Source organism: Staurois parvus, unplaced genomic scaffold (assembly GCF_062004578.1).
Source record: "Staurois parvus isolate SC_StPar_1 unplaced genomic scaffold, SC_StPar_1.0 ptg000034l, whole genome shotgun sequence".
Lineage (NCBI taxonomy): Eukaryota > Metazoa > Chordata > Amphibia > Anura > Ranidae > Staurois > Staurois parvus.
In genome coordinates, this window is record NW_028317830.1 from 3,281,259 (window position 1) to 3,308,779 (window position 27,521).

General features: G+C 48.3%; 1 protein-coding gene across 1 annotated transcript in view; it reads left to right on the forward strand.

Moving 5' to 3' along the window:
• LOC149470710 (uromodulin-like) overlaps positions 1-27,521 on the forward strand; it is an 81,274-nt gene that overhangs the window by 46,318 nt on the left and 7,435 nt on the right. The window contains exons 10-14 of the mRNA XM_089661621.1: positions 620-822; positions 1,985-2,139; positions 4,680-4,928; positions 6,129-6,291; positions 18,788-18,863. Coding sequence (XP_089517747.1) covers positions 620-822; positions 1,985-2,139; positions 4,680-4,928; positions 6,129-6,291; positions 18,788-18,863 — 846 coding nt within the window. The remainder of the gene's footprint in view (positions 1-619; positions 823-1,984; positions 2,140-4,679; positions 4,929-6,128; positions 6,292-18,787; positions 18,864-27,521) is intronic.

The following is a 27,521-nucleotide window of genomic DNA, read 5'->3' on the forward strand; positions in this document are numbered from 1 at the left end:
ATTTATTATTCTTTAACATTTCAGCCTGAAAGGCATTGCACCCGTGATGATCAGATTGTGGGTGCAATGCCTGGATCCTGCAGACTCTCCCACTATACTGTCTGCCCATACATCATACGGGCAAACAGTTCCTGAATGACAGGAAGGATCAATGAACTACCTAGAGTGCTCACCAGCTCCCGCGTAGTTCACTGAGGACTACAAGCCATCAGCCTCAGAGGCTGACAGTAGTTGTAGTTCTTCCATTCACAGGACTCAGTGAATGAATGAAGCAGCTTGGTGGGCGGAGCCCCATGCACCTGAATGTTTTTTTTTTTGCAAATAGTGACAGCAAATGCAAGGAGAAGATCCCCAGATTGCTGTCACAGGGATGCAGTGGATTGGGGTGAATGGGAACATGTAACATGTTCCATCCTAAAAACGGTTGGAACATGGGTTGGAACATGTAACGTCCCCAGAGGTGAACTTATGCTTTAAGTAATTCTTTGTGAGTGAAGCAGATGAATCAGTTTGATGACAAAGTAAATCTTGTATTATATTATATTATATTTAATATACAGAATAGTTTATACTATACTGACAATATATATCAATACATTTTTTCTCTCTACCTATGTAGATGACCGTATACCACAAGTCACCTGTGGCCTGGGGAACATAGAAGTGAGGTTCAGCAAATGTCTCCTGGAGCAGCGGGGATATAACACATCAGCCTTTCATCTGAGAGACAATTCCTGCCGAGGAATCATTGAAAGAAGTGATAAAAGTTACAACATTCTCATCACACGGCCATCAGATGGTAGTTGTGGGGGATCCATTGGGGTACGTAGATGTCCACTGCCATGTTATCTGATGTTGGGTTCATGAAATGTTTGCATCACCATTGTCCCCATTTGTTTGATCCAAGTCTTCTCGCTCCCCGTCACCAGTTGAATGGGCATTTGATCTTTATAAACAAATGTCCAGTTTTGGAATGAAAACATAGTCATCACCGCATCCATATATCACCTTCTCTAAGTGCATTCAATAAGTTGTGTTCAATGTACAGATCATTCATACAGAAGTCAGTTCATAAAAATGTTTTTTTTTCACTGGACTTCTTTATCAATGGACTTTGAGAAGTGACATGAGGACATGGAATGGACCTGTTACTATTCACACTAAGTACATGAATGGGTATGCTACTTTTATGTTAATTTTTTAATTGCTTCATGATTATATATGATGGAATTAAATAATTTTAATTTGGATATGGAATCATACATTATCTTATCTGTATTTCAAGAGAAAACACAAATAGAAATGAATAAAAATAAAAGATGTACCTGATATGTGTCAAATATACAACAGACTTCCTGTAGTGATCTGATAGCAGAAAACCACTAAGGGGGGATATAGATAAAGCAAGTAAACCCGGGATATTCATCTACCCATCATCCCTCCTTCCCATTCTCTGTCCAATCAAAGGCTACATACTGGTGAATACTAATGTCAAGTAAAAATCCTCAATTGATGGATCTGAATGTGCGGTGAGAAGGTTTGATGCTGAGTATCTTCTAGCAGACTTGTCGGCTTTCCAATCAGAACCAATAAAATGATTTGTAAATCACAAATGTGTAGAACAGATCGGGGTCAGCAGCTGTAACAATGTAACTGAGCCCTGGATTCCCCCTTGAAGAACAGGAGACCCAAATGAGCAGTAAAAGGTGACTCAGTCCAGGTGTTGGATGATCTCTATGGTGGAGGATACAACAGGAACAGACAGAGAGCGATCAGTAAACCAATCATTGGTCACTTTATTGGTGTTCTGACTCATTTTGTTGCCTTGCTTGATTAAAATGGCAGCTCACAACGTGCGTCAGACTGCAGAGGAAATGAGCCGGAAACGTAACTACATGACAATAACATACAATAAGTCATATATAAAGGAAAATATTTTTTCCTGGAATTGTTCTTTAATTTTTACTGTAAACGTTATTTTCAGAACGATGGAACTGATATCACATATACAAACACCGTATACCTAACACCAAAATCTGACGGAGTGATTATTAGAGATGAGTACCCCATTGACTTCCATTGCTCTTATCCATCAGACATGGAGATCCATCTTCTAACCGCTGTCAACCCCTACATAATGTGAGTCACTTTTCCTTGGTACCTTTCCTAGATACAGGTGTAGTGCTCAATGGAGAAAGTGGAAGTCCGGCACCAACACACTTTGGAGTAAAACAGTTACAGACTTTATTTCTTATCCATCAAGTCAATAAAAAAATCTATAATATAAAAAGATTAACGTGTTTCTGCCCCTTCCGGGCCTTAGTCATTATAATTATTACAACTAAGGCTCAGAAGGGGCAGAAACAGGTTAATCTTTTTATATTATGGATTCTTTTATTGACTTGATGGATAACAAATAAAATCTGTAACAATTTTTTTCCAAAGTGTGTCGGTGATGGACTTCCATTTTCTCCATGCTTATCTATGACAAGCACAGTGTATGTCCTGGCATAGACCAAGTACCCTTCCCTATGAATACGGTGTAAGGGTTTGTAACACCACAATTATTATTATTATTATACAGTGTTTATATAGCGCCAAAGGGTTTGCTCAGCGCTGTACAGTAGCAAGGGGGACAGAACATGAGACAAGACAGTAACAATACGCTACACGAGGGGTTCGAGGGCCCTGCTCTTTCGAGTTTACAATCTAGGAGGGAGGGGAAGGTGGTACAGGAGGAGATGGCTGTGGGGGATGGAGTGGTGGGAAGAGTGGAGGAGGTTAGTTGTTAGGTGAGGTTGGGGTAGGCTTCCCTGAAGAGGAGGGTTTTCAGGGTGCACCTGAAGGTGAGGAGGGTAGGTGACAGTTTGATGGATTGGGGTAGGGAGTTCCAGAGGATGGGGGAAGTCCTGGAGAAGTCCTGCAATCGAGCGTGGGAGGAGGAGACCAGGGAGCTAGTGAGTAGGAGGTCCTGTGAGGAGCGGAGGGCACGGGTAGGGTAGTATTTGGGTATCAGTTCAGTTATGTAGTTTGGGGCGGCATTGTGAATGGCTTTGTAGGTCAGAGTTAGCAGTTTGAATTTGATGCGTTGGGCAATCGGGAGCCAATGAAGGGATTGGCAGAGGGGGAGGCAGATGTGGAGCGGTTGGTGAGGTGGATGAGTCTAGCCACTGAGTTTAGGATCAACTGGAATGGGGATAGCATTCGTTTGGGTAGGCCAGTGAGAAGGGAATTGCAATAGTCCAGGCGTGAGATGATGAGGGAGTGTATGAGCTGTTTGGTGGTGTCTGGGGTGAGGAATGGATATCTTGGAGATGTTGCGGAGGTGGAGCCTGCAAGATCTAGATAGCAGTTGGATGTGGGGTATGAAGGAGAGGTCACAATCATTTCTTATCCAAGTAGTACTAAATGAGCCATTTGGTGTCCAGTCCTGTAGAAATGTATTTCTTATGTTTATTTATCGCCAACATATTCCAGAGTGATTTATACATCAGGCTCCACTTTATACATCAGGATTACAGACTACCTACCAGTCACACAGGCAGACATATACTGAATCTAGGGATGATGTGATAAAATAAAAACTAATATGTTATTGAACATTGTAGAGCAGTTGGAGGGAGCTGGTCCTGTCATATCAGTACATACAAACTCCATTTGGCCAATGCCCCTGGTTTGTCACCCAACTGCCTTAGGCTGGGAAGCTGAAGATGTAGAATGAGCCAAAAATTAGAATATAAAGATTAGGCTATACACCCTGTGTCACGATCAGGGGTCAGGCTTGATGACCAGTTGCTATAGCAGTGGAAAGGCTTACCTGAAACCAGCAGGATAGGTACACAGGCAGGTCACTGTGGCAGTGGAGTGGGATCACCTGAGGTGCAAAGTCTAAGTACTAACCGGTGTTAAATAGAGCTCCTGATGGTGGAGATGGATTTGGCTGCATGTTGGCACCATGTCGCGGTCCTCAGGGTCACCCCACCAGGAGGTGAAGAAGCGGAGGTCGGTAATGAGCAGTCGCAGGTTGGGATCAGGCAGAAGCGTAGTCGAGAACAAGCCAAGGTCGGCAATGAGCGGTCGCAGGTTGGGATCAGGCAGAAGCGTAGTCAGGAACAAGCCAAGGTCGGTAAGGAGCAGTCACAGGTTGGGATCAGGCAGAAGCATAGTCGAGAACAAGCCAAGGTCGGTAATGAGCAGTCGCAGGTTGGGATCAGGCAGAAGCGTAGTCGAGAACAAGCCAAGGGTGAATAATGAGTGATAGGAAATATGGATAATAATAGAGACGACAAGGAGCACGATACTGGCTGGAGAGCACAATAATCTTGTAAACAGGAAGTGCAGAGACATGGCTTATATCAGGAAGTTCATGGGAGGAGCAGGAGGTTCAAGGTTGATAACAAACAAGGTCAAGGTAGGATCATCTAAATAATTGTCAAGGGAGCTGTACAGCATTCCAGGTGGCTCAGCAAGAAGAAACATTACCACTCACCATAGAAGACCCAGGTTTGGACCCAGGCTCTGACACTCTGACATATTCAATAAATCCTGACATGTGGCCTTTGTCCTTCCAAGTCAGTGGTGCCTCCTGGAGACAAGACTAAAGTCTGTCATTGCTGGGCTCACATCATGTCTATATATTTTTTGCTTGCTATTTTAATAATGACTATATTCTGTTACAGCGGGGTTCATATCAATGTGCCTGGAACAGCAAATTTCACAATTACGATGAGTCTATTCCAAGATTCCGGCTACACCACCCCATATACTGCCTCCCAGGTGTGGCTGGACTCCTCCTCCATTCTATACGTTGGTGTCATTGTAACTGGTGCTACGGGCTCATCGCCATTTGTGCTCGTCATGAAAAACTGCTACGCCTCTCCAACAGCTGACAGCTCCTACGGCCCCCGATATGATATCCTAATAAGCCAGTAAGTTCATTACATGATTTGTATATTATTCGTATCAAGCTATAGTAAGCTTTGTCATGTTATCCTTTTTCCAGCATTGCCAAACAAAAAAAGAGCACCCAATCAGAACTGCGAGTAGGAAAATATGAATATTCCATTGCAGGGTTGGACAAACCCCAGGAAACCCATATTCCTCAGATATAGCCGAGTGATGAGGATCACAGGAGCCCCGTCATTTTATTGGGGACATGGTTGGATGCTTCTCCCTGCCCTTCACAATAGTGAAGTATAGGTACGGGTGGGAAATGTTACCAAACTTCATTTAGTTATGAAAGTAGTAGTTTCAGTCTGAATGGAGTTTGCAAAATTTGTTCTTTAGATTTGACTTGCGGCACTACAAGGCAAAGTCTAATCAAAGATCATGAGGAATGTAAAGCTACCCGGTTTATAAACACCTGATCTGGGTTTTGGGGAGACCTTTTTAAGAGACTCTTCTGAAAGCTCTGTAGATTTTTAAGAATGTTTATTATCATCTTAGCAAGAGACTGGCATGCTTACCCATCCTTCACCCATGGGGAGTACAGAGCTGAATGCCGGGGGTGCTGGGCTTCTATATGTTGTGTGTGAGTTTGGAGGAGGACACGCTGTGTATATGAAAGAAACTCACAAACAACAGATACAAACCCAGAACAGAAGACATTCAGCTTTGTACCCCCCATGGGTGATGGGTGGGGAAGTATGCAAACCCCTTACAAGATGATAATCAAAATCCTTAAAATCTAAAGTACTTTAATGTTCAATAGGTTTGTATTAAGGGTTTCAAGATACATACATCACAAATACAAAGGATCCACAATTGGAGCAAGTGATGGTAACACACATAGGCTGGTAATAGCATCTGCAATACACTTGTACAAGAAAGGAGCATTGAGGCACCTTAACACTGGCTGCATGATTTTATTAAAGTCTCTTTACATTTTTCAAGTTGCTTTTATGTCTTTGTGTCTAAAACTCAAAGCATAAAATAAGGAAAAGGACAGGTTGGAAATGATTTTGTCTTTTTTTTTTGTCTAATCAATGGTGGAAAAAAAAAACAAAATGACCTTTCAGATCAGGAAAACTGTTACAGGAAAGAGAATATTAATGTATGTAAATAACTCACCTTTATAGATTGATATGGTTGAAATTATTCTGATCCTTGTCTGATGATATCACTTTTAGATGTCCCAACAAGAATGACCCAACACTGTCTGTGGCAGAAAATGGAGTGTCCCTTAAAGGTCGCTTTTCACTTCAAGTGTTTAAATTCCTGGCAGGATTCAGTCAGATTTACTTACACTGTCAGGTCGGCTTGTGTGACACCTCCAACTCCTACTGTGCAGCTGTGAGTATTGATTGGTAATGTACATTTCTATATTCTAAGGTTGGGAATTCAGAAAAATAGATGAATTCCAAGTCAAAACTGATACGTGTGAAATGTTTCTCTTGGAAAGGAATTTTGCTAATCTGTTTGGCTAATCTTGTGGTTTAGGAACCCCTGCCACACTGCACAGCCAGAAATATAACTCCACTGTTTCCTGTTTCAGTAACTTTCTTTGTCACCTGCCTGCTAATTGGACAATGAGTTATCATAGAGATGATGATGGTTGATTATCTAATGAGCAGGCTAGAGATAGAGGTGGGAGCAGGAGCCTGAAATCTGAAGAAGAAAGTAGGTGTAGTGTGGTAGAAGGGTGGGAATCACAAATCAGACTGGAAAGGACTTGCATGTTATTTTGGCAGGTTAAAGATTTTACTATAATAACTATAAATTTACAATTAATTTGAAATTTCTTGGAATGTTTATTACATAATAGTTTATTAATTTTTATTATATAATAGTTAATGACTTCATAATAAGTCGGTACATTATGTATTTATTACAATTTAAAGTATATCCTATTTGTAAAAATGAGTTGATAATAATCATTTTTATTGCATTAATTTTTCCCCCTTAAAAAGATTTTTGAGCAATATACATAATTAACTAACTGATATAACTGATAGCTATTGGCTATAGAATACACTCGCTGCCTGCTGTCATTCACAAGCAGATAGCCTGATGGGGATCTAGTGTTTCAGCTTTCCCATCAGGCTCCTCCCACTGTAACACCTTTAGATGTCAGGAGGCTGCTGGCTGGGGACATTTCGTGGAATTCCCTGTAAAATAAATTATGGATCTTTTTTTTCATAAAGTTGGAAAACACAATTTATATTGATGAGTAGAGATGAGCGAAGAAATGAAAAATTTGATTCGACTGATTCGGCGAATTCGTGGACAATATTCGATTCGAGTCGAATAAATTCGCTGTGAATTTAACTTAAAAAAGGGTGTTTCTAGGCTTCAGAGAGACTTAATATTAGTGCAGAACACTGTACCTTTAATTTAAATGCCCTTGGAGTCTGCTGGGGAAGAGAAATAATACTGTCAGTCAGTATGACATGCAGATGAGTGCCGTCGATCTTAGAATCACCGCACACTTCACTCATTTGGCCAGTCACGGGGCCAAAACCAGTGTTTGGAGCCACAGTGTGGCGGTGGAGCCAGCAGCAATGGGAGGCCATACAGCAACCTATGACAAAATGGAAACCAGCAGGAGTGTGAGGAGACCTGAAAGTGGCACATGGCAGAGTGGGAGCAATGGGAGGCGGTACAGGGACCCAGGTCACACTGTGGGCCCAGCAGCAGCAGCGTGACCAGGCGGTACGGGGGCCCATGGCCGATATGGGGCCTGGCGGAACCTATGGAAGGCCTGTAATCTGCCAGCAACCTATGTCAAAATGGAAAAGCACAGGAGTGTGAGGGGACCTCAAAGTGGCACATGGCAGAGTGGAAGCAATGGGAGGCGGTACAGGGACCCAGGTCACACTGTGGGCCCAGCAGCAGCGTGACCAGGAGGTACGGGGGCCCCTGGCCGATATGGGGCCTGGCGGCACCTATGGAAGGCCGCTAATCTGCCAGCACCCTATGACAAAATGGAACCCTGGGCTGGGGCAGGCAGAACCGCCGTATCTTTATCACATTTTTCCCAGGCCACCGAATGGCGACGCTGCATATGCTGACGCAACGCTGTAGTCCCAACATGGGCCCCTTGGCCACGCTTGACTTTCTGGCCACATAGTCGACATTAGGCTACGTTTACTTCCTCGGGCGGCTTGACGAAAACTTGCCACACCGCCGAGTAGGAAACTTTGCACCCGCTACTCCTCACTGGCTGACTGCTACTTCCTCCGTGCACACCGGCACCACTACTGGCTGTGGTGGTAGGCTGCAGTGGAGCTGCTGCTCTACTCCGTGGCCGTTTGCCTCCACTGACACAGCTGCGACCCTGCTGCCTCCTGGCAGCAGCAATGGGAGGCCGTACAGGGACCCAGGTCACACTGTGGGCCCAGCAGCAGTGTGACCAGGCGGTACGGGGGCCCATGGCCGATATGGGGCCTGGCGGCACCTATGGGAGGCCGCTAATCTGCCAGCAACCTATGACAAAATGGACAACCGCAGGAGTGTGAGGAGATTTCAAAGTGGCACATGGCAGAGTGGAAGCAATGGGAGGCCGTACAGGGACCCAGGTCACACTGTGGGACCAGCAGCAGCGTGACCAGGCGGTACGGGGGCCCATGGCCGATATGGGGCCTGGCGGCACCAATGGAAGGCCTGTAATCTGCCAGCAACCTATGACAAAATGGAAAACCGCAGGAGTGTAAGGAGACCTCAAAGTGGCACATGGCAGAGTGGAAGCAATGGGAGGCCGTACAGGGACCTAGGTCACACTGTGGGCCCAGCAGCAGCGTGACCAGGAGGTACGGGGGCCCCTGGCCGATATGGGGCCTGGCGGCCCCTTTGGGAGGCCGCTAATCTGCCAGCAACCTATAACAAAATGGACAACCGCAGGAGTGTGAGGAGATTTCAAAGTGGCACATGGCAGAGTGGAAGCAATGGGAGGCCGTACAGGGACCCAGGTCACACTGTGGGACCAGCAGCAGCGTGACCAGGCGGTACGGGGGCCCATGGCCGATATGGGGCCTGGCGGCACCAATGGAAGGCCTGTAATCTGCCAGCAACCTATGACAAAATGGAAAACCGCAGGAGTGTAAGGAGACCTCAAAGTGGCACATGGCAGAGTGGAAGCAATGGGAGGCCGTACAGGGACCTAGGTCACACTGTGGGCCCAGCAGCAGCGTGACCAGGAGGTACGGGGGCCCCTGGCCGATATGGGGCCTGGCGGCACCTATGGAAGGCCGCTAATCTGCCAGCAACCTATGTCAAAATGGAAAAGCACAGGAGTGTGAGGAGACCTCAAAGTGGCACATGGCAGAGTGGAAGCAATGGGAGGCCGTACAGGGACCCAGGTCACACTGTGGGCTCAGCAGCAGCGTGACTAGGAGGTACGGGGGCCCCTGGCCGATATGGGGCCTGGCGGCACCTATGGAAGGCCTGTAATCTGCCAGCAACCTATGACAAAATGGAAAACCGCAGGAGTGTAAGGAGACCTCAAAGTGGCACATGGCAGAGTGGAAGCAATGGGAGGCCGTACAGGGACCCAGGTCACACTGTGGGCCCAGCAGCAGCGTGACCAGGAGGTACGGGGGCCCATGGCCGATATGGGGCCTGGCGGCACCTATGGAAGGCCGCTAATCTGCCAGCAACCTATGACAAAATGGAAAAGCACAGGAGTGTGAGGAGACCTCAAAGTGGCACATGGCAGAGTGGAAGCAATGGGAGGCCGTACAGGGACCCAGGTCACACTGTGGGACCAGCAGCAGCGTGACCAGGAGGTACGGGGGCCCCTGGCCGATATGGGGCCTGGCGGCACCTATGGAAGGCCTGTAATCTGCCAGCAACCTATGACAAAATGGAAAACCGCAGGAGTGTAAGGAGACCTCAAAGTGGCACATGGCAGAGTGGAAGCAATGGGAGGCCGTACAGGGACCCAGGTCACACTGTGGGCCCAGCAGCAGCGTGACCAGGAGGTACGGGGGCCCCTGGCCGATATGGGGCCTGGCGGCACCTATGGAAGGCCGCTAATCTGCCAGCAACCTATGACAAAATGGAAAAGCACAGGAGTGTGAGGAGACCTCAAAGTGGCACATGGCAGAGTGGAAGCAATGGGAGGCCGTACAGGGACCCAGGTCACACTGTGGGACCAGCAGCAGCGTGACCAGGAGGTACGGGGGCCCCTGGCCGATATGGGGCCTGGCGGCACCTATGGGAGGCCGCTAATCTGCCAGCAACCTATGACAAAATGGACAACCGCAGGAGTGTGAGGAGATTTCAAAGTGGCACATGGCAGAGTGGAAGCAATGGGAGGCCGTACAGGGACCCAGGTCACACTGTGGGCTCAGCAGCAGTGTGACCAGGCGGTACGGGGGCCCATGGCAGATTTGACCTCGTTCATCCCATAGTCCTGCCGACTCACGAATAGCGTGGCCTCCTCAAAGGGCCTGAGCAAGCGCAGGTGTTACGCATGAGCTGCCAATGGCTGACATCTAAGTTACACAGGGAGTACCTTTATCCGCTTTTAACATCAGGAAATCTGTGATGGCCTTTCGCTGTTCGTAAAGGCGGTCTAACATATGTAGGGTTGAATTACACCTTGTTGCAACGTCACAGCATGAGGAGTCGGTACGGGGGCCCATGGCAGATTAGGGGCCTGGCAGCAGCTATGGGAGGCCCGTAATCGGCCAGCACCCTATGTCAAAAAATTCAACACAACAGCCGTGTGAGGAGACCTGAAAGTGGCACATGGCATGAGAGACTCTGGACCTGGCAGCAGCATGAGGAGGCGGTATATGGGCCCATGGCAGATTAGGGGCCTGGCAGCAGCTATGGGAGGCCCGTAATCAGCCAGCACCCTATGTCAAAAAATTCAAGACAACAGCAGTGTGAAGAGACCTGAATGTGGCACATGGCAGAGTGTGTCGATGGAAACAGCAGCAATGGGAGGCCGTACAGGGACCCATGAGAGACTCTGGACTTGGCAGCAGCATGAGGAGGCGGTATATAGGGGCCCATGGCAGATTAGGGGCCTGGCAGCAGCTATGGGAGGCCCGTAATCTGCCAGCACCCTATGTCAAAAAATTCAACACAACAGCAGTGTGTGAGGAGACCTGAAAGTGGCACATGGCAGAGTGTGGCGATGGAAACAGCAGCAATGGGAGGCCGTACAGGGACCCATGAGAGACTCTGGACTTGGCAGCAGCATGAGGAGGCGGTATATAGGGGCCCATGGCAGATTAGGGGCCTGGCAGCAGCTATGGGAGGCCCGTAATCTGCCAGCACCCTATGTCAAAAAATTCAACACAACAGCAGTGTGTGAGGAGACCTGAAAGTGGCACATGGCAGAGTGTGGCGATGGAAACAGCAGCAATGGGAGGCCGTACAGGGACCCATGAGAGACTCTGGACTTGGCAGCAGCATGAGGAGGCGGTATATAGGGGCCCATGGCAGATTAGGGGCCTGGCAGCAGCTATGGGAGGCCCGTAATCTGCCAGCACCCTATGTCAAAAAATTCAACACAACAGCAGTGTGAAGAGACCTGAATGTGGCACATGGCAGAGTGTGGCGATGGAAACAGCAGCAATGGGAGGCCGTACAGGGACCCATGAGAGACTCTGGACTTGGCAGCAGCATGAGGAGGCGGTATATAGGGACCCATGGCAGATTAGGGGCCTGGCAGCAGCTATGGGAGGCCCGTAATCAGCCAGCACCCTATGTCAAAAAATTCAACACAACAGCAGTGTGAAGAGACCTGAATGTGGCACATGGCAGAGTGTGGCGATGGAAACAGCAGCAATGGGAGGCCGTACAGGGACCCATGAGAGACTCTGGACTTGGCAGCAGCATGAGGAGGCGGTATATAGGGGCCCATGGCAGATTAGGGGCCTGGCAGCAGCTATGGGAGGCCCGTAATCAGCCAGCACCCTATGTCAAAAAATTCAACACAACAGCAGTGTGAAGAGACCTGAATGTGGCACATGGCAGAGTGTGGCGATGGAAACAGCAGCAATGGGAGGCCGTACAGGGACCCATGAGAGACTCTGGACTTGGCAGCAGCATGAGGAGGTGGTATATAGGGGCCCATGGCAGATTAGGGGCCTGGCAGCAGCTATGGGAGGCCTGTAATCTGCCAGCACCCTATGTCAAAAAATTCAACACAACAGCAATGTGTGAGGAGACCTGAAAGTGGCACATGGCAGGGGCATGATTCATGGCGGATTTAGTCAGTTGTATCAGGAACTGGTGGTTTGAAATCCAGACTAATCCACGCCTGATTCATTTTCACAAACGTGAGTCTCTCCACACTTTGGGTGGACAGTCGTGTCCTCCGCGGAGTTACAATACCTCCTGCCGCACTAAACACGCGCTCCGATGCCACGCTACTGGCCGGGCATGACAGCCTTTCAAGGGCAAATTCAGCTAGTTGGGGCCAAAGGTCAAGTTTCGTTGCCCAGTAGTCAAGGGGATTGTCTACCTCGGTTGGCAGGGTGCTGTCCAAGTAGGCCCAAGCCTGTTGTTTGAGCTCCTGCTCCAGGTCCACCTGATGCTGCTGCTGCTGCTGCGGCTGGTTAGTAGTTTCCTCACTGCGCTGGTGAAGAAAGCTACTCATCATCGACTGCAGACTGAGGCAGCCGCTGCTGGTGGAGCTGCCACTGCTCCTACCACCCCACCCCTCCCCTGCTGCCATGGCAGCGGAACGCGAGCGCACAGGGCCCACAGTGTCTGAGGATGGACGTTGGCGCACAAAGGCAGAGACCAACTGACTACATAGGTGGTTTTTATAGTACGTAATTTTGGCCTCCCTCTCAGCAGGTGTGAAAAAGGCCACCATTTTGGAACGATAGCGAGGGTCCAACAAGGTGGACAGCCAAAAGTCATCCCTCTGTCTGATGGTTATTATTCGGCTGTCGCTACGCAAGCAACCGAGCATGCTATGGGCCATTTACGCCAAGGAATGCGAGGGACTCCCTGCCTCCATCTCCACAGCATACTGCCACGGTGCGTCTGGGTCCTCTGTCTCCTCCTCCTCCTCCTCTACCAGATGCTCCTGCTCCTCCACTCCTGTCCGCTGAGTGGAAAAACCACCCATTTCACTCAATAATTCCTGAGCACAAATGTCCTCCTCTACCTCCTCCTCTTCTTCCTGTCCTGGCCCCACAGGGGTCATGTGGCGTTGAGATCTGTGCGCCACGTCTACCGCACCCTGACCAGCCATTGTTAACAGCATTTGTTCCAGGACGTGCAACAGAGGAATGACGTCGTTCATCCCATAGACCTGCCGACTCACGAATAGCGTGGCCTCCTCAAAGGGCCTGAGCAAGCGGCAGGTGTCACGCATGAGCTGCCAATGGCTGACATCGAAGTTACACAGGGGAGTACCTTTATCCGCTTGTAACATCAGGAAATCGGTGATGGCCTTTCGCTGCTCGTAAAGGCGGTCTAACATGTGTAGGGTTGAATTCCACCTTGTTGCAACGTCGCAGATCAGGCGATGCTGTGGAATTCCGTTCTGCCGCTGCAGCTCAATGAGGGTGTTCTTTGCGGTGTAGGAATGGCTGAAATGCATGCACAGTTTACGTGACATTTTAAGGATGTCTTGCAGTGGGATGGTGGATTTTAGGAACCGCTTGACAACCAGATTGAACACGTGAGCCATGCATGGCGCATGGCACAACCTTCCTTGACGCAGAGCAGACAACATGTTCTTTCCGTTGTCGGTCAACATGGTTCCGATTTTCAGTTTGCGCGGAGACAGCCATATTTCGATTTCTCTGTTCATTACACTCAGAAGTTCCTCCCCTGTGTGACTACGTTCGCCAAGGCATACCAGGTGCAGCACAGCGTGACACCGTTGCGCCCTGCACATGTGATATGCCGGTCGGGTAATGGGACTTGGCACGGGGGTGGCGGCTGAGGACACGGCGGAAAAAGAGGTGGTAGAGGCGGACATGTTTGCTGGACCAAGGACGTGCAAACGTGGAGGCAAAAGCGGTGTGACCTGTCCAAGTTGCTGGTGCGGCTGTGCCGGCACCACGTTCACCCAGTGGGCCGTAAATGACATGTACTGTCCCTGACCGTAGTTACAGCTCCACACGTCGGCGCTGCCGTGCACTTTGGCAGAGACCGACATGCTCAAAGACTGGCCCACCATCTCTTCTACATGTGAATGCAGGGCTGGCACTGCCTTTATGGCGAAGAAATGACGGCTTGGCACTCTCCACCGCGGCGCGGCACAAGCCATCATTTCTCGGAAAGGTGCTGAGTCCACCAGTTGGAAAGGGAGGGACTGCAGCACCAGCAACTTGGACAGGAGGACGTTCAGCTTTTGCACCGTCGGGTGCGTGCTCGCAAACTGTTGTCTCTTGGAAACGGATTCCAAGAAAGACTGTTGACGGAATCCGTGAAGAGGAGTAGCAGGAGAAGGAGCATCTGAACGAGCGGAAGATGCCAACGAGCGACAACTCCCCTCAGCAGAGGTGTTGGAGCCTTGACTGGCTGATAGAGGGTGATTGACGACGTCGGGTGACGGAGCAAGTAACGGAGCGGGTGATGGAGCGGGGGCTGGGGCAGGCAGAACCGCCGTATCTTTATCACGGTTTTCCCAGGCCACCGAATGGTGACGCTGCATATGCTGACGCAACGCTGTAGTCCCAACATGGGCCCCCTGGCCACGCTTGACTTTCTGGCCACATAGTCGACAGACGGCTACGTTTACTTCCTCGGGCGGCTTTACGAAAAATTGCCACACCACCGAGTAGGAAACTTTGCCCCCGCTACTCCTCACTGGCTGACTGCTACTTCCTCCGTGCACACCGGCACCACTACTGGCCGTGGTGGTAGGTTGCAGTGGAGCTGGTGCTCTACTCCGTGGACGTTTGGCTCCACTGACACTGATGCGACCCTGCTGCCTCCTGGGCAACCCACCGACTGTTTCGCTCGCTGCCAAGCTGGCACCCTCTTCTCCTGATGATGCGGAAGAAATTGCCTGATGACGACGAGGCAGCCAAGTGCGATCAACCTCCTCATCATCAAGTACGGTCTCCGCCTCACTACTAGCCCCCTCGGCTGCGTGTGGGTCAGGAGACAGACCTGTCTCTAGACCGGCTACCGAGCCACTCTCCTCGCCAGTACTTGTTCGCCTGGCTGCTGAAAAGGCGGATGTCTCCCCCCGTTCCTGACCGCCCTCTGTTAGCTCTTCCTCACTGTACAGTGGGGCTGAGCCCACAGCATGCGATACTTCGCTTGGTGAGGGAACAGCAAAGGACAGGGGCAGGTAGAGGACATGTGATTTCAGTGGGCTTGCTCCCGGGCCATGCCAACTAACAGTTGTGTCTGATGTACCCACCGACCGTTGGCTGTAGGTGTCAGAGGTGACCTGGGAAGAGGAAGACGACCGAGCCAACCAATCAATGACGGCAGGGTTGTCGGTGGAGACACGACCGCTGGATGACACCGGGAGCACTGGCCTCTGGCTGCGAATAGTGCTGCCTCGACCCCTTCCTCTGCTGCCACGTCTGCTCGCTCCTAAAACATTGCCTCCTCTGCCACTCCTCTGCATGTTGTCTGAGATACTCTTTAATTCAACGATTATGTGTCCCTGAGTAACAATTCTGTGTCCCTGAGTAACAATTCTGTGTCTGTGCGAGTAACAATTCTGTGGCCCTAAGTAACAGTTCTGTGGCCCTCAGTAACAGTTCTGTGTCTGTGCGAGTAACAATTCTGTGTCTGTGCGAGTAACAATTCTGTGGCCCTAAGTAACAGTTCTGTGGCCCTCAGTAACAATTCTGCGTCCCTGATTAACGTTTCTGTGGCCCCAAGTAACGGTTCTGTGGCCCTCAGTAACAATTCTGTGTCCCTGATTAACGTTTATGTGGCCCTAAGTAACGGTTCTGTGGCCCTCAGTAACAATTCTGTGTCCCTGAGTAACAATTCTGTGTCTGTGCGAGTAACAATTCTGTGGCCCTAAGTAACAGTTCTGTGGCCCTCAGTAACAATTCTGTGTCTGTGCGAGTAACAATTCTGTGTCTGTGCGAGTAACAATTCTGTGGCCCTAAGTAACAGTTCTGTGGCCCTCAGTAACAGTTCTGTGGCCCTGAGTAACAATTCTGTGGCCCCAAGTAACGGTTCTGTGGCCCTCAGTAACAATTCTGTGTCCCTGATTAACGTTTATGTGGCCCTAAGTAACGGTTCTGTGGCCCTCAGTAACAATTCTGTGTCCCTGAGTAACAATTCTGTGTCTGTGCGAGTAACAATTCTGTGGCCCTAAGTAACAGTTCTGTGGCCCTCAGTAACAATTCTGTGTCCCTGATTAACGTTTCTGTGGCCCCAAGTAACGGTTCTGTGGCCCTCAGTAACAATTCTGTGTCCCTGATTAACGTTTCTGTGGCCCCAAGTAACGGTTCTGTGGCCCTCAGTAACAATTCTGTGTCCCTGATTAACGTTTATGTGGCCCTAAGTAACGGTTCTGTGGCCCTCAGTAACAATTCTGTGTCCCTGAGTAACAATTCTGTGTCTGTGCGAGTAACAATTCTGTGGCCCTAAGTAACAGTTATGTGGCCCTCAGTAACAGTTCTGTGTCTGTGCGAGTAACAATTCTGTGTCTGTGCGAGTAACAATTCTGTGGCCCTAAGTAACAGTTCTGTGGCCCTCAGTAACAGTTCTGTGGCCCTGAGTAACAATTCTGTGTCTGTGCGAGTAACAATTCTGTGGCCCTAAGTAACAGTTCTGTGGCCCTCAGTAACAATTCTGTGTCTGTGCGAGTAACAATTCTGTGTCTGTGCGAGTAACAATTCTGTGGCCCTAAGTAACAGTTCTGTGGCCCTCAGTAACAGTTCTGTGGCCCTGAGTAACAATTCTGTGTCTGTGCGAGTAACAATTCTGTGGCCCTAAGTAACAGTTCTGTGGCCCTCAGTAACAATTCTGTGTCTGTGCGAGTAACAATTCTGTGGCCCTAAGTAACAGTTCTGTGGCCCTCAGTAACAGTTCTGTGGCCCTGAGTAACAATTCTGTTTCTGTGCGAGTAACAATTCTGTGGCCCTAAGTAACAGTTCTGTGGCCCTCAGTAACAATTCTGTGTCCCTGATTAACGTTTCTGTGGCCCCAAGTAACGGTTCTGTGGCCCTCAGTAACAATTCTGTGTCCCTGATTAACGTTTCTGTGGCCCCAAGTAACGGTTCTGTGGCCCTCAGTAACAATTCTGTGTCCCTGATTAACGTTTATGTGGCCCTAAGTAACGGTTCTGTAGCCCTCAGTAACAATTCTGTGTCCCTGAGTAACAATTCTGTGTCTGTGCGAGTAACAATTATGTGGCCCTAAGTAACAGTTCTGTGGCCCTCAGTAACAGTTCTGTGTCTGTGCGAGTAACAATTCTGTGTCTGTGCGAGTAACAATTCTGTGGCCCTAAGTAACAGTTCTGTGGCCCTCAGTAACAGTTCTGTGGCCCTGAGTAACAATTCTGTGTCTGTGCGAGTAACAATTCTGTGGCCCTAAGTATCAGTTCTGTGGCCCTCAGTAACAGTTCTGTGTCTGTGCGAGTAACAATTCTGTGTCTGTGCGAGTAACAATTCTGTGGCCCTCAGTAACAGTTCTGTGGCCCTGAGTAACAATTCTGTGTCTGTGTGAGTAACAATTCTGTGGCCCTAAGTAACAGTTCTGTGGCCCTCAGTAACAATTCTGTGTCTGTGCAAGTAACAATTCTGTGTCTGTGCGAGTAACAATTCTGTGGCCCTAAGTAACAGTTCTGTGGCCCTCAGTAACAGTTCTGTGTCTGTGCGAGTAACAATTCTGTGTCTGTGCGAGTAACAATTCTGTGGCCCTAAGTAACAGTTCTGTGGCCCTCAGTAACAGTTCTGTGGCCCTGAGTAACAATTCTGTGTCTGTGCGAGTAACAATTCTGTGGCCCTAAGTAACAGTTCTGTGGCCCTCAGTAACAATTCTGTGTCTGTGCGAGTAACAATTCTGTGTCTGTGCGAGTAACAATTCTGTGGCCCTAACTAAAGTTTCTGTGGCCCTAAGTAACAATTCTCTGGCACTCCGTAACAATTCTGTCTGTCCCTGAGTAACAATTCTCTGGCACTCAGTAACAATTCTGTCTGTCCCTGAGTAACAATTCTGTGGCCCTAATAACGTTTCTGTGGCCCTAAGTAACAATTCTCTGGCACTCAGTAACAATTCTGTCTGTCCCTGAGTATGAATTCTGTGGCCCTAACTAGCGTTTCTTTGTCCCTAAGTAACGATTCTGTGGCCCTCATTAACAATTCTGTGTCCCTGAGTAATGGTTCTCTGTCCCTAAGTAACTTTTCTCTGTCCCCAAGTATCGTTTCTGTGGCCCTAACTCTGTCCCTGTCCCTAGTACAGAGCGGTCTGCCTCTGTTCAATGACTGCAGGCAAATGAAGAATTCCAAAATGGCCGCTATTTATAGCTCGACCATTACACAGTGCTGGCTGGCTGGCTGCTGATTGGCTGATGCGATCACATGTCGTTGAGGAATGCATTATGGGTCAGCGCGCCTTGTCTGCGCGCCTTCCCAGACATCCCCGCTCCGTCGCCGCACATGTCAGCCGCCATTTTCTGAAAAATTTCGATTTGCGCGTCCGAATTAGGCTATTTTTCGGATTCGGCACGAATCGAAATTTTTCCGATATTCGACTCGAATTCCACTTCGGATACTTCGATTCGCTCATCTCTATTGATGAGCTTAGAAACAGTAACATTTTACTTCATTTAGAAGAGTAATCTCTTTTCTATGCATATAGTAATACGAAACTAATTAGATCGACAAACAGAACATCTCTATTATTGTTTCTGGGTAACAATTTGATGACTCTTTATTTTTGGTTTTAGAGTTGTCCGGCTATGAGATCTGCTTCGGTGGACAATAATGTGAAAAATATAACTATTGGGCCCATATACCAGAAAGGTAAGATTTATTTTTATAAAGACTGTTTTTGGAAATATGTGATGTCTCCTATACTGTACATGTGACTGTCAATGTCTACTTCTATGAATATAAATATGCTAATACCAATATTCCCAAAAGTATATATCACACAAATATATATATAAAAAAAAAAATTCAAAATGTAACAGTCCAAAAATAGATAAGAAATAAAATTAAATAATTTATAAAAAGTCACTCTGTGCCAACTTCAATCATCAATCTTCAAATTCAGCCTTTCAGTGGCTCAAAGAAACGTCAACATAAAAAGAAAAATCACATAGTGCATTATCTTAAATAAAATATAAATGAAACAGATGCGATAAACGCAAACCACCATGTGTGATCAGAAATAGTGAAAAAAGTGAAAGTGTCAAAATAGTGCCAGTGAATCAATCCAGTGAAAAATATGCATCCAAAAACAACATGTGAAACATTGTGTCCACATCTATGGTGTAAGGAGTGAATACCGTTACCAAAATATGTGAATAATATGCCTTTCCACCTCCCAGCGAGGGTATTATCACAAATTCTCTTATGATCTCTTACGATCTCTTATGATTAAGTCAGGTGACGAAACATGTCAAGGGAAGTGATGTCAGACGCATAGAGGAACTGGAAGTGATCTGGTGGCCATTTTACAATCTGGTAAAACCTCATAGAAGTCCATGTGGAGGAACCAGGGATCTCTGAGAGGTTTGGATATTCTGATAAAAGAGGAATCATGATGTAAGCATATTCAATAAAGTCATTTAAATTGTATATGCGGGTTTACACTATGAGTTCTTCTATACGTGGTGGGAATCCGTGGATTGGTGGAGATTCATGGTTATACTTTGAAGCTGCTATATCTGGATGACGTCTTGATCTGATCCATGAGGCTGTGATCATCCTTTGGTTGAAGCAGGATTTGTGATAATACCCTCGCTGGGAGGTGTAAAGGCATATTATTCACATATTTTTGGTAAGGGTATTCACTCCTTACACCATAGAAGTGGACACAGTGTTTCACATGCTGTTTTTGGATGCATATTTTTCACTGGATTGATTCACTGGCACTATTTTGACACTTTCACTTTTTTCACTATTTGTGATCACGCATGGTGGTTTGCGTTTATCACATCTGTTTCATTTATATTTTATTTAAGATAATGCACTACGTGATTTTTCTTTTTATGTTGACATTTCTTTGAGCCATTGAAAGGCTGAATTTGAAGATTCCAATATAAACCAGCGCAAAACACAATTAATAAATAATAAATAAATCTAAAATAATTTTCAAATTAATTAATAATTAATTAATAATAATTTTCAATAAATTAATTATTTATTATTTATTAATTAAAATTATTTTAGATTTATTTATTATTTATTAATTGTGTTTTGCGCTGGTTTATATTGGAATATTTGTTTTGGTTTATGTACCTATGCACAGCAGCATTTCACTTAAAATTGTTTGTTAATAGATTGGTCCTGGGCGCTGTGGTTTTTTCTGATTTGAATTTGAAAATTGATGATTGAAGTTGGCACAGAGTGACTTTTTATAAATTATTTAGTTTTATTTCTTTATCTATTTTTGGACTGTTGCATTTTGAATTTTTTTTTATATATATATTTGTGTGATATATACTTTTGGGAATATTGGTATTAGCATTTATATTCACAGTTTTTACACATTTTGGGGAATAGTGAATCTTTATGCTATTTATAGCCTTATTGTACTGAATTATTGAAGGGATACCGTAAAATTCACATATATATAATATCTACTTCTAGTTCACAAAACATTTGTATAACAATGATTAGCAAGGGAAGGTGTTAGTCGTATGGTACAGGACATGGATCTTTAGTTGTTGCACTGGGTATTATGCATCTGCCTTCAGGTGATTGGACGCTGGTAAAAAAGAGATCATCAATGCTATCTGAGTTCTGCAATGGACGATCAGCATCACCCCTTTGTCTCTCATCACTTTGGCTTGTCCTTGGTTCCTCCGGGTTTTCACAAAGGCGCTTGCCCCAGTCTGAGCTCTGCTCTGTGTTCTGGGGATTCATGTTGTGGGATTCCTGGATGATCTCCCGGTAAAGGATCAGTCCTCCCTATCCCTGTCAGCTAACATCCAGTGGATGATGCAGATTCTGCAAAGCTTTGGTTTAATCCTCAGCCTATGAAAGTCATTGCTGGAACCTTCTCACAAACTAGAGTGCTTTGACCTGTTATACCCAGTCCAGGATTTTCCTACCCTGGAACCAACTTCTGTCTCACTTTGTGCCTGCATGATTATTTGGGGGTGAAAAGATTTCCCTTTTGAGGCAATGCCATATGTCTACTTTTGATCCAGACTGTTGCAACTCAACATTTTGTCAGCATCTGACTGTAAGGCCATGCTCTCCCTGGGGTTTGGAGTTTCCAACTCAGTACTGGAGTCAAGGAAGTCCTTTTCTCCAAAGATGTGGAACGGGAAACAGACATGATTTTTTTCATGGCTTGAACTGCATATTCCAGCCCTGTGTACATCCACATTCTTGGAGTGGAAAGTTGTCAAATGAACATTCTCAGTCTTCAGAAAAGGAAATTTCTCCTAAGAAATACTCCAGAGAACTCATCCTGTCTTTCTGTCAGTCTGGTCTGAATCAGCACATGGCTTTAAGTACTAATAAAGGGGAAATATCAGCCTTGGCTGTATTGTTTTATAGGCCATTGGCTTCTAACTCACTATCTAAGGCTTTTGTACAAGTTGTCTCACTCACCTTTCACACTTCACTGTTTCTCCATGGGGTCTTCATCTGGTTCTTTTAGCTCTTTAGAAGCTGCCCTTTGGATCTATCAGGGATATTCCCTTGTCTGATTTAATTTGCCAGGTGGCCATTCTTGTTACTATCACCTCTATGTGGAGGGTCTCTGAGATAGCAGCCTTAGCCTGTGAGGAGCCCTTCCAACTGTTGCACAAGGACAAAGTTATCTTAAAGCCTCCTTCCTCCTTGAGGTGGTTTCTCCTTCCAATGCATTGTCATGTCTTCCTTATGACTAGAGATGAGCGAAGTATTCAAAAATTCGATTCGACTGATTCGGCGAATTCGTGGACAATATTCTATTCGAGTCGAATATATTCGCTGTGAATTTAACTTAAAAAAGGGTGTTTCTAGGCTTCAGAGAGCCTTTATATTAGTGCAGAACACTGTACCTTTAATTTAAATGCCCTTGGAGTCTGCTGGGGAAGAGAAATAATACTGTCAGTCAGTATGACATGCAGATGAGTGCCGTCGATCTTAGAATCACCGCACACTTCACTCATTTGGCCAGTCACGGGGCCAAAACCAGTGTTTGGAGCCACAGTGTGGCGGTGGAGGCAGCAGCAATGGGAGGCCATACAGCAACCTATGACAAAATGGAAACCAGCAGGAGTGTGAGGAGACCTCAAAGTGGCACATGGCAGAGTGGGAGCAATGGGAGGCGGTACAGGGACCCATGTCACACTGTGGACCCAGCAGCAGCGTGACGAGGCGGTACGGGGGCCCATGGCAGATTTGGGGCCTGGCAGCACCTATGGGAGGCCTGTAATCTGCCAGCAACCTATGACAAAATGGAAACCAGCAGGAGTGTGAGGAGACCTGAAAGTGGCACATGGCAGAGTGGGAGCAATGGGAGGCGGTACAGGGACCCATGTCACACTGTGGACCCAGCAGCAGCGTGACCAGGCGGTACGGGGGCCCATGGCAGATTACAGGCCTGGCAGCAGCAATGGGAGGCCCGTAATCTGCCAGCACCCTATGTCAAAAAATTCAACACACCAGCAGTGTGTGAGGAGACCTGAAAGTGGCACATGGCAGAGTGTGGCGATGGAGACCGCAGCAATGGGAGGCCGTACAGGGACCCATGAGAGACTCTGGACCTGGCAGCAGCATGATGAGGCGGTATAGGGGCCCATGGCAGATTAGGGGCCTGGCAGCAGCTATAGGAGGCCCGTAATCTGCCAGCACCCTATGTCAAAAAATTCAACACACCAGCAGTGTGAGGAGACCTGAAAGTGGCACATGGCAGAGTGTGGCGATGGAGACAGCAGCAATGGGAGGCCGTACAGGGACCCATGACAGACTCTGGACTTGGCAGCAGCATGAGGAGGCGGTATAGGGGCCCATGGCAGATTAGGGGCCTGGCAGCAGCTATGGGAGGCCCGTAATCTGCCAGCACCCTATGTCAAAAAATTCAACACACCAGCAGTGTGAGGAGACCTGAAAGTGGCACATGGCAGAGTGTGGCGATGGAGACAGCAGCAATGGGAGGCCGTACAGGGACCCATGACAGACTCTGGACTTGGCAGCAGCATGAGGAGGCGGTATAGGGGCCCATGGCAGATTAGGGGCCTGGCAGCAGCTATGGGAGGCCCGTAATCTGCCAGCACCCTATGTCAAAAAATTCAACACACCAGCAGTGTGTGAGGAGACCTGAAAGTGGCACATGGCAGAGTGTGGCGATGGAGACAGCAGCAATGGGAGGCCGTACAGGGACCCATGAGAGACTCTGGACCTGGCAGCAGCATGAGGAGGCGGTACTGGGGCCCATGGCAGATTAGGGGCCTGGCAGCAGCAATGGGAGGCCCGTAATCTGCCAGCACCCTATGACAAAAAATGGAACACACCAGCAGTGTGTGAGGAGACCTGAAAGTGGCACATGTTTGGGGCATGATTCATGGCGGATTTAGTCAGTTGTGTCAGGAACTGGTGGTTTGAAATCCAGACTAATCCACGCCTGATTCATTTTCACAAACGTGAGTCTCTCCACACTTTGGGTGGACAGTCGTGTCCTCCGCGGAGTTACAATACCTCCTGCCGCACTAAACACGCGCTCCGATGCCACGCTACTGGCCGGGCATGACAGCCTTTCAAGGGCAAATTCAGTTAGTTGGGGCCAAAGGTCAAGTTTCGTTGCCCAGTAGTCAAGGGGATTGTCTACCTCGGTTGACAGGGTGCTGTCCAAGTAGGCCCAAGCCTGTTGTTTGAGGTCCTGCTCCAGGTCCACCTGATGCTGCTGCTGCTGAGGCTGGTTAGTAGTTTCCTCACTGCGCTGGTGAAGAAAGCTACTCATCATCGACTGCAGACTGAGGCAGCCACTGCTGGTGGAGCTGCCACTGCTCCTACCACCCCACCCCTCCTTTGCTGCCATGGCAGCGGAACGCGAGCGCACAGGGCCCACAGTGTCTGAGGATGGACGTTGGCGCACAAAGGCAGAGACCAACTGACTACATAGGTGGTTTTTATAGTACGTTATTTTGGCCTCCCTCTCAGCAGGTGTGAAAAAGGCCACCATTTTTGAACGGTAGCGAGGGTCCAACAAGGTGGACAGCCAAAAGTCATCCCTCTGTCTGATGGTTATTATTCGGCTGTCGCTACGCAAGCAACCGAGCATGCTATGGGCCATTTGTGCCAAGGAATGCGAGGGACTCCCTGCCTCCATCTCCACAGCATACTGCCACGGTGCATCTGGGTCCTCTGTCTCCTCCTCCTCCTCCTCTACCAGATGCTCCTGCTCCTCCACTCCTGTCCGCTGAGTGGAAAAACCACCCATTTCACTCAATAATTCCTGAGCACAAATGTCCTCCTCTACCTCCTCCTCTTCTTCCTGTCCTGCCCCCACAGGGGTCATGTGGCGTTGAGATCTGTGCGCCACGTCTACCGCACCCTGACCAGCCATTGTTAACAGCATTTGTTCCAGGACGTGCAACAGAGGAATGACGTCGTTCATCCCATAGTCCTGCCGACTCACGAATAGCGTGGCCTCCTCAAAGGGCCTGAGCAAGCGGCAGGTGTCACGCATGAGCTGCCAATGGCTGACATCGAAGTTACACAGGGGAGTACCTTTATCCGCTTGTAACATCAGGAAATCGGTGATGGCCTTTCGCTGTTCGTAAAGGCGGTCTACCATGTGTAGGGTTGAATTCCACCTTGTTGCAACGTCGCAGATCAGGCGATGCTGTGGAATTCCGTTCTGCCGCTGCAGCTCAAGGAGGGTGTTCTTTGCGGTGTAGGAATGGCTGAAATGCATGCAAAGTTTACGTGACATTTTAAGGATGTCTTGCAGTGGGATGGTGGATTTTAGGAACCGCTTGACAACCAGATTGAACACGTGAGCCATGCATGGTGCATGGCACAACCTTCCTTGACGCAGAGCAGACACCATGTTCTTTCCGTTGTCGGTCAACATGGTTCCGATTTTCAGTTTGCGCGGAGACAGCCATCTGTCGATTTCTCTGTTCATTACACTCAGAAGTTCCTCCCCTGTGTGACTACGTTCGCCTGGACCTGGCAGCAGCATGAGGAGGCGGTATAGGGGCCCATGGCAGATTAGGGGCCTGGCAGCAGCTATGGGAGGCCCGTAAACTGCCGTCACACTATGACAAAAAATGGAACACACCAGCAGTGTGAGGAGACCTGAAAGTGGCACATGGCAGAGTGTGGCGATGGAGACAGTAGCAATGGGAGGCCGTACAGGGACCCATGACAGACTCTGGACTTGGCAGCAGCATGAGGAGGCGGTATATGGGCCCATGGCAGATTAGGGGCCTGGCAGCAGCTATGGGAGGCCCGTAATCTGCCAGCACCCTATGTCAAAAAATGGAACACACCAGCAGTGTGTGAGGAGACCTGAAAGTGGCACATGGCAGAGTGTGGCGATGGAGACAGCAGCAATGGGAAGCCGTACAGGGACCCATGAGAGACTCTGGACTTGGCAGCAGCATGAGGAGGCAGTATAGGGGCCCATGGCAGATTAGGGGCCTGGCAGCAGCTATGGGAGGCCCGTAATCTGCCAGCACCCTATGTCAAAAAATGGAACACACCAGCAGTGTGTGAGGAGACCTGAAAGTGGCACATGGCAGAGTGTGGCGATGGAGACAACCCACCGACTGTTTTGCTCGCTGCCAAGCTGCCACCCTCTTCTCCTGATGATGCGGAAGCAATAGCCTGATGACAACGAGGCTGCCAAGTGCGATCAGCCTCATCATCATCAATTAGGGTCTCCGCCTCACTACTAGCCCCCTCGGCTGCGTGTGGGTCAGGAGACAGACCTGTCTCTAGACCGGCTACCGAGCCACTCTCCTCGCCACTACTTCTTCGCCTGGCTGCTGAAGAGGCGGATGTCTCCCCCGTTCCTGACCGCCCTCTGTTAGCTCTTCCTCACTGTACTGGATGACACCGGGAGCACTAGCCTCTGGCTGCGAATAGTGCTGCCTCGACCCTTCCTCTGCTGCCACGTCTGCTCGCTCCTAAAACATTGCCTCCTCTGCCACTCCTCTGCATGTTGTCTGACATACTCTTTAATTAAACGATTCTGTGTCCCTGAGTAACAATTCTGTGTCCCTGAGTAACGTTTCTGTGGCCCTAAGTAACAGTTCTGTGTCCCTCAGTAACAATTCTGTGTCCCTCAGTAACAATTCTGTGTCCCTCAGTAACAATTCTGTGTCCCTCAGTAACAATTCTGTGTCCCTCAGTAACAATTCTGTGTCCCTCAGTAACAATTCTGTGTCCCTCAGTAACAATTCTGTGTCCCTCAGTAACAATTCTGTGTCCGTCCCTCAGTAACAGTTCTGTGTCCGTCCCTGAGTAACAATTCTGTGTCCCTGAGTAACGTTTCTGTGTCCCTAAGTAACATTTCTGTGGCCCTCAGTAACAATTCTGTCTGTCCCTGAGTAACAATTGTGTGTCTGTCCCTGAGTAACAATTCTGTGGCCCTAAGTAACGGTTCTGTGGCCCTCAGTAACAATTCTGTGTCCCTCAGTAACAATTCTGTGTCTGTCCCTGAGTAACAATTCTGTGGCCCTAAGTAACAATTCTGTGTCCCTGAGTAACAATTCTGTGTCTGTCCCTGAGTAACAATTCTGTGGCCCTAAGTAACGGTTGTGTGTCCCTGAGTAACAATTCTGTGGCCCTAAGTAACAATTCTGTGTCCCTGAGTAACAATTCTGTGTCTGTCCCTGAGTAACAATTCTGTGGCCCTAAGTAACGGTTCTGTGGCCCTCAGTAACAATTCTGTGTCCCTGAGTAACAATTCTGTGGCCCTAAGTAACAGTTCTGTGGCCCTCAGTAACAATTCTGTGTCCCTCAGTAACAGTTCTGTGTCTGTCCCTGAATAACAATTCTGTGGCCCTAACTAACGTTTCTGTGGCCCTAAGTAACAGTTCTGTGGCCCTCAGTAACAATTCTGTGTCCCTGAGTAACGTTTCTGTGGCCCTAAGTAACAATTCTGTGGCCCTCAGTAACAATTCTGTGGCCCTCAGTAACAATTCTGTGTCTGTCCCTGAGTAACAATTCTGTGGCCCTAAGTAACGGTTCTGTGGCCCTCAGTAACAATTCTGTGTCCCTGAGTAACGTTTCTGTGGCCCTAAGTAACAATTCTGTGGCCCTCAGTAACAATTCTGTGTCTGTCCCTGAGTAACAATTCTGTGGCCCTAAGTAACGGTTCTGTGGCCCTCAGTAACAATTCTGTGTCCCTCAGTAACAATTCTGTGGCCCTAAGTAACGGTTCTGTGGCCCTCAGTAACAATTCTGTGTCCCTGAGTAACAATTCTGTGGCCCTAAGTAACAGTTCTGTGGCCCTCAGTAACAATTCTGTGTCCCTCAGTAACAGTTCTGTGTCTGTCCCTGAAT